Raw genomic sequence first — 7930 nt, 5'->3', positions numbered from 1 at the left:
AGAAAAAGTAAATATAAAATTAAAATATTAATTAATTCGGATATAAAGACTAATTATATAAAGAGAAGGCTAGCTTTAGATATAGGTATTTTATTAATATTAAAAGTAATTCCTTTAACCTTATTAAAAAAAAAGGAAAATTCATTTATATAAAAATTATATTCTTAGAATTATTATTAAGAATATATTAGGAAACTGAAAAGAAACTAATATATATTTTATATTATATAATTTTAATCTAAATTATATTAATATAATATTTGAATTCTTATAGCTTTATTAAATTAATTCTCTAATTTCTTTTAGGAAAATAATATAGAAATACCAGATTTAATTATAGAAAATTAAAGTTCTAAATATTAGGAAATTTACTAAAATAGTAAAATATAAAATATATATTTTTCTATTAATTACTTATTCTATAATAAATAACTAAAGAATTATTATTATTACTATAAACGGGATAATTATATTTTCTAGAAAATATTAGAACTTTTTTTTAAATATTTTCTATAAAAGCTATAAATATACTATTTAACTATTATATAATAAAATATTATATAAATCTAAAACCAGGATTCTAATTACTATATAGCCCTATATATATTTTATTAAAAAGGAAATTTAAAGTTTTTTTTAGAAATATCTTAATATTAGCTTAGAAAAGAAATAAATCTATTATTTTATTAGTTTAGCTAGTATTTTAATTATATTTATATATTAATTACTGGAATCTAAATAGAATTATTATTAAAACCCAAATATTATTACTATTTATTAGTAAAATAAAAATATATATAAAACTAGATTTAAAAAATATTTATTATTAGTTATAAATTTAAAAGAATAATAAATAGAAAATAGTATTTTAAATACTATATTATATCTTTTAAATTCTCTAATATTCTAATAATATTTTAGATATATATTAATTATATACTAATAAGCCTTATAGATATTATTTATATAGTTTATTTAAATAATATTTTAATTTATTTAGAAAACCCAAAATAGTATATAATAATAGTCTAATATATATTTAAATAATTATAATAATGCTAACTTTTTATAAATTTAATAAAATATGAATTTAATATAGAAAAAATAAAGTTTCTAGAATTTATAATTAGTTTAGATAATATAAAAATAGAAGCTAGCCAGATTATAGCTATTAGAAAATAGCCGGCTCTAAAAAATAATATCCGGAAAGTCTAAATATTTCTGAGTTTTATTAACTTTTATTAGAAGTTTATTTATAGATATTTTAGAATAATAAAAAAATTAACTAATTTATTAAAAACTAGTAGAAACCTATAATATTATTTTAGCTAGACAAATAAAATAGATAAGGCTTTTAGGGAACTATAAATTATATTTATAATAGTATTAATTCTTTATTATTTTAATCTAGTCTTAAAAATTTATATAAAAACAAATACTTTAGGATTTATAACTATAAGTATAATTTTCTAGCTTTTTAATAAAGTAATAGAAACCAGATAATATTCTATTACCTTTTATTTAAAAAAAAAATAACTATAATTAAAAACAGATATAAAATATATAATTCTAAACTTTTGGCTATTATTCTAGTATTTCATATTTAATAATATTACCTAATATATATCTAATATACTATTATTATTAAAATAAATTATAATAACTTGAGACATTTTATAATTAAAAGGAAACTAAATAGTTAATAAATAAAATAGATAAAGAAACTAACTGTTTTTGATTTCGGTTTAGAATACTAGCCAAAATATAATAATTCTATTAATAGACTATTAAAGAAACCAGATTTTATAATAGATATAAATAAAGATATTTTATTATTTATATTTTATAATAAGCTATAGAATATAGAATAGAAAGCCCTATAAATAATAATAATAGAATATTATACTGTTTCTATAATACTATAATATAAGACTTAGAAAAGAAAAAATAGGTATTTTTTAATTAATAAAATACTAAGGAATTCCAAAAAGAAAATCTATTTTAGTAATAAAATAATACTAGAAATATTACTATTTGAATTTATTACTAGTATAACTAGTTATAAGTAGTATATACTATAGATTATAGCTATATAGGTAGCTAGATGTAAAATAGTATATAAGAAAAATAAAGAGGTATTATTTAAGCTATTATTATAATACTAGTAATATAAATAGTTCGCAAGATTCTTGATTTTGTGGTCACAGAAGACGATCCCAGAGATTATTTGTTCATAGTATACTACGCGGGGCATGCCAAGCTCACGTCTGATCGCTTGCTATCTTGGACAAGGTTCGTGGGCTTATAGCCAAAGTCACCCGCTTCTCAATTACACCTATTTCCTAGCCAGGTCTAATCTTTGTATTACAGTTGGCGAAATGACCGCAACACTAGATGCCCAACGGTACAACGGAGCGGTATTCAGAATGTGTTAGAATAAGCCGAAAGTGATATCCTTATTCTACTAGACTGCTGTCACTCTGCGACAGCCAATACAAGTGCGGGCAACGGAGTTACAGAGCTCATTTCAGCATGTGCCTACAACGCAGTTGCAAATGAAGTTGGCTATTACTCCTTCACTAAAGAGCTTACTATTGAGTTCCGAGATCTAAGCACGAAGCCTTCATTTACAGTTGCAGAGCTATACCGGAACGTATTCAGCAGAATCCAGGCCCGTGGGCCCGAAGACGGAAGGGAACGACACCCTGTACCAATCCACCTCTCTCTTACTCAGGATAAACCTCAGTATCCCTGTAGTATACAACTTTCTATTTGCCCAGGACATGTTGATGGGAATAGTCGTGCTAAAAGCTCTCTTATGGACGCTCCTACAACCCCGCCGAGTGTTCAGAATAATTCGAACGTTTATCGTGGATCGAACCTATCCAGCCTACAGAGAGTTGAAGAGGTAACCGGCCACCTCGGTGAAGTCAGTGTCACAGATTCAATCTTGTCCTTATCAACCAATGTACCGCGAATGCTTTTGGCTGTCTGACTCCTAAAAGTTCGGGAAATTTGAGTGATCATGTGACCTTCAATCCTTTAGGCCGCAAACTTCTCGTCATGTGATTGCAATCATATCGAATGTTCTAGAATCGTTAGAAAGACAGGGATTCCCTAAAGTCACAGAAGTACGCCTCCTCTCTTTGCATTAATGCTTTTACCACATGATTTAGAGTACGTGGGTGCTAGCCTGCGGCTCACACGAAGCCTTCGAAATTGGTTAGAGTAGTGGAATTTCTATTGAGAAACGTTAGAATACAGTAGAGTTTCGAAATCGGCTTCAGTTCCGACTCTTAATGACTTGTTTTTGGACCCATATTTATGCGGCACTAACCTTCTATGGCTAGCTGGCTCGCCAACCTTTACCTTCGCTTATTTCCTTTGCTACATGTGGGCTGATTATTTAGCACGTTGCCGGTCATCGGCGCTGGTGGCGTTGTTTGTTACATTACGTAATGAGCTGATAACTGATCTGGTGGATGTTACCTGGTGTTACTGGACATATCAATCACAATCAGCTTTATCCTCAGATATTACTACTTTGACATGCAACCACAACTAAGCTCGCAACCGACACTAACTCTATCGGCCCCTCCTATCTCAAGGTGAACGTTTTGCTGCTTCAATCAGCCGTCGTTTGACCGGCGGTGGAGTCCGTCATGTGGCTTATCAATACATCGACTACCAGACTGGAACCGAAGCCATTCTACGAGCCAGATATTCCTCCATATGCCATATTATCTCATACGTGGGGTGACGACGAGGTTGATTTCCAAGAATTCAAGGAGGATAAACCGGCAAAACTCAGAGAAGGCTGGTACAAGATAAAGAACATATGTGAGAAGGCGCTCTGCGATGGACTGCAATATGCCTGGGTGGATACATGTTGTATCGACAAGTCAAGCAGCGCCGAGCTTAGCGAATCGATCAATTCCATGTTCTTCTGGTACCGCCAGGCGGCAAAGTGTTATGTCTTCCTGTCTGACTTCAAGCATGGAAGTACACCAGAGGATCAGTTTCCTAGATGCAGATGGTTCACACGTGGATGGACCCTTCAAGAGCTCCTGGCACCGCGGATCGTCATCTTCTATGATCGGGTCTGGGAGGAGATTGGCAGTAAGATTCAGCTTTGCCATGTCATATCGGGCATTACGTCAATTCCAAAGGAAGCCATATTGAATGATACCCCACTGGCCTACTACTCAATTTCGCAGAAAATGTCATGGGCGGCCTCGCGCGTCACAACTCGCATCGAAGATACGGCTTACTGTCTTTTAGGCATATTCGACGTTTATATCCCTTTGCTCTATGGGGAAAGACATCGCGCATTTTTCAGATTGCAGGAGGAGATTTCGAAGAACACACTCGACATGACGCTACTTGCTTGGGAACCCACGCCGGAAGATTTCGAGGATGGTTTCTGCAGTTTTATTGCTCGATCTCCGGCGTCGTTTAAGAGCAGTGGAAACATCCGGAGATTTGGGCGTGAGACCCGGGCTTGTTCTATGAGTGCGCGAGGTCTGCAGTTCAACGACAAACACCCGGCGAGGCTTATCCCGACTAGTCCGGACTATTACACTGATATCGGTAAGATAGGGAAGAGGCCGAAGCAATTTATTGTGTTCATAGCCGTGACGATGATAGGCCCAAGCCTTTATGCTCGAAATGGACGAGTCCACCTACGAATTCAAGTCAATGGCTTTGACGAGCGAAGGCCCTACTACTTTCAACCTCTAACCTATCCAATCTACTTGGCAACAATGCCGCGACATGCTTTCGTAAGTATCAAGGACAGTTTGCACTTTCAAGCAGATCCTAGGTTGAGAATATTCGACGGCTCTCCTCGCAAATTGTGGAACGAAGTCGACAGTCTGTTCTACTATTCTCGTGACAGCAATTTGCGAGTTCTTGATATGAGGGGCACATTTGGATCGATTTTGATGCAGCTGGTAGTTTTGGTCTTTTTCAGAAACGGCGAACCGCGCTGTCTTATATTTGATCGGAAGGAATATCCGGAATATGCGACTAAACTCCTGAACCATACCTGGTCCGAACACAATGAGGGTTGGGTTCCCGAATCTCCCGAGCTCTCGAAACTTGATAGTCACACGCGTATTTGCCAAGGAGGGAATAGCATCACCATAAGTTCATCCATTAAACATGGTGTGGTTAACAGCATTTCAAACAAAAGGATATGGAGTGTTAGCATCGGACTAAGTGAAATTTTTGAGTTGCCTAGATTCGGCGTAAAGTAAAGAAATCTTTGACACAAATGGCGTTGGTGTGGAAGGCGAAAATGGAATAGAACAACGCGAGTTATGTATACGTACAGTATTATGCAGTAAGATCTTACTATATAATAACTTTATAACATAGGTCTTTGTTAGCAAATGACAAGTGCCATTACTGCTTGAGCTTTTGACTCTTTGGCAGAGCTAAGTCAGCATCCGCCGACATCGGCTAGTCTATAGATAGAAGTCCATGTAATATATGGAATAAGGAATTGAACGAGTGCAGGGATCTAGATCTAGGCTAAACATATATGGTTAGTGCTGCATAAAATGTGGATCAAAAATAGAATCAATGAGTGTTAGAACTGAAGCCATTTTCGAGCTTTGCTGTAAGCAGTTGGTAAGTGGGTGGATGAAATCGACAAAGTTTCAGGCAGTGCGCACGGATAGCAGCAAGCCATCCAGTCAAACACGTGACACAAAGCATCAGAAACAGCAGGGTAGGATTAAATGGGCCGTGAACCGTGAAAAGGGAAGATCATAGACAGGAACAGCTTGCATATAAATACATGTTAGGAGAAGACGTAAGTCTACTATAGTATACGTCTCCGTTTAGTGACTGGGCTACTATTCAAGCTCGAGGAACTAGAAATACCAGCCCGCAACCTCCATAACTTTAACAGGCGGAACGTGGGTCCAGATACAGTCTTCCCAGACTTGTTTGTAAAGACGTAGCTACCAAATCAAACTTAAACGGCGACAATTATTTTACTAGCAAACCTGGCAGCTATAATACTAACCTCTCGAACAAAACTCGTCTGGAGTACCTGGACGATGCGAAGGGCTCAGACGAGGCTGGTACAAAACAGAAACACAGTGTTAAGAAGGAAGCAATGCACGTGACCTTCTAGTAACCTTCCAGAATCCGGAACGGATTAAAAATTGGGCCGTACGGAATAAAGAAAGACCGAACCCACTTCTCTCTCTCTCTTCGAAGAACCTTCTTATTTAGCTTTCAGCTAAACGTGGGTGCCAGCCTGCGGCTCACACGAAGCCTTCGAAATTGATTAGAGTAGTGGAATTTCAATTGAGAAACGTTAGAATGAGCAGTTGGCAAGTGTAAGGTGGATGAAATCGACAAAGTTTCAGGTGTGGCGCACGGACAGCAGCAACCCACCCACGCGAGCACTAATAAGCAAAACACGTGAGGACAATGCGTAAAAGAAAACCAGATCTACCATTGAAACTCGACTTCAAGTACGGGACGGATTATATTTACAGCGACCTGTAAGAAACAATACGGATTATATTTCCACCGAATTGTAAGAAACCACGCGAACCATGTTCGGAAAAGCGCCAAGACCGGATCGAAGAATCACCGAAGCGCCCGCCCTCTCTTCTTATCGAAGGCATTTCGAAGGCAAAAGGGGGTCAAAATCAGAAACGGCTAGAGTGCTATTCGTACTAAGTCTAAAAATGCTCTAGTATAATACCACATGAAACTAATCAGATTACAAAAATAATAGACTTGAAACAAATATAAAAGGAAAGGCAAATTCAATAAAAAGAGGGATAGCAAGCAAGTTCTAGGGGGCCATATATCGAGTAAGGAAAGCTCCCAGACCTAAAAATCAGAACTAATTAAAAGAAAAGAATAACGGCTATAGGCTAAGCATATCTTAAATAGTTTTAAATATAGCTATTAACTTTATTAGCTTTATAGGATCTGTATCTAGCTTTATATTATACTTCTTTTTATACTAAGTAGTAAAAGAAAGAAAGTTAGTTGAATTAAATCCGCTTTATACTTCTATTATAATTACAGGCTACCTTTTAACCTTAATTATTAGTTATACTTTGGCCTTTATTACTTGCGAGACTAATACTCTAATATATAAGAAGATCCTATTTTAAATTACAGGTATATTAGCCTTTTTCTTATAGATGCGAATATACTTATTCTCTATTTAATCTCGGCTTTCTGGTTCTTTCTTAATACTATACTCTAAATAGAATTAAGCCCTCTTATTTTTTTTCCCGTTCTATATATTTCTAAAATAAGTTATCTATAGCTCTTTTATTTTTTACCTAATCTCAAAGATCTATATACTATATCTAAATAGGATTTTTTTCTTTCTATTTATATAAGATATAGATTATAGGTTTTTTTAGAAACTCCGGACTATAAGATTCGGCTATAATATAAAGGATTTTAATAAATTCTTTTTTTTAATTCTTTTACTAACCTCTATTATATAAATATAATTCAGATATATATTAATTATATTTCTAGTAAAGTCTTTATAGGAAAGAACTTTAATATAAGAGCAGGCTTATAATCTAATTATAATAAAAAGTTACTTACTAAATACCTGGCCTTTTTTATTACTTTTTCTAAAATACTTAAACTTATATTCTATAATTATCTTTTTATTTTTAGTAAAGCCCGGTTTTCCCGTATTTAGTTTATTTAATTTATAATAGTTTATATTAATATTAGTTTTACCTATACTATTATTTATAATACTACTAACTATAATACTAATAGAAGTAATACTTATAAAAGTAGTATTAGTAAAAGTAGTATTTATAAAACTAGTATTATTATCTCTAAATAATAGAGGCTTTAGTATTTTAGATAATAGCTTTAATATTCAAGTACTAGAATAAGAGCTTGCTTTAACTAGCTTAATAAA

At 33.7% G+C, this 7930-nt stretch overlaps 2 protein-coding genes across 2 annotated transcripts; both read left to right on the top strand.

Moving 5' to 3' along the window:
• Window positions 1-2252: 2252 nt before the first annotated feature.
• On the top strand, window positions 2253-2995 carry K444DRAFT_721882 (uncharacterized protein; the record flags this gene model as incomplete). The annotated part of the gene is made up of 2 exons (XM_024888536.1): window positions 2253-2292; window positions 2490-2995. 2 exons carry the CDS (start codon window positions 2253-2255, stop codon window positions 2993-2995), a joined length of 546 nt encoding a protein of 181 aa, XP_024737468.1.
• A 526-nt stretch (window positions 2996-3521) lies between these two features.
• K444DRAFT_589172 (HET-domain-containing protein) lies at window positions 3522-5343 on the top strand. The gene has a single exon (XM_024878091.1). The coding sequence runs from the start codon at window positions 3663-3665 to the stop codon at window positions 5256-5258; it is 1596 nt and encodes a 531-aa protein (XP_024737467.1). The 5' UTR covers window positions 3522-3662; the 3' UTR covers window positions 5259-5343.
• Window positions 5344-7930: the final 2587 nt, after the last annotated feature.

The sequence above is a fragment of the Hyaloscypha bicolor genome (assembly GCF_002865645.1).
Source record: "Hyaloscypha bicolor E unplaced genomic scaffold K444scaffold_60, whole genome shotgun sequence".
In the NCBI taxonomy this organism is placed as follows: Eukaryota; Fungi; Ascomycota; class Leotiomycetes; order Helotiales; family Hyaloscyphaceae; genus Hyaloscypha; species Hyaloscypha bicolor.
The sequence above is the reverse complement of the archived record's forward strand: the minus strand, read 5'-3'. Positions and strand labels throughout refer to the sequence as shown.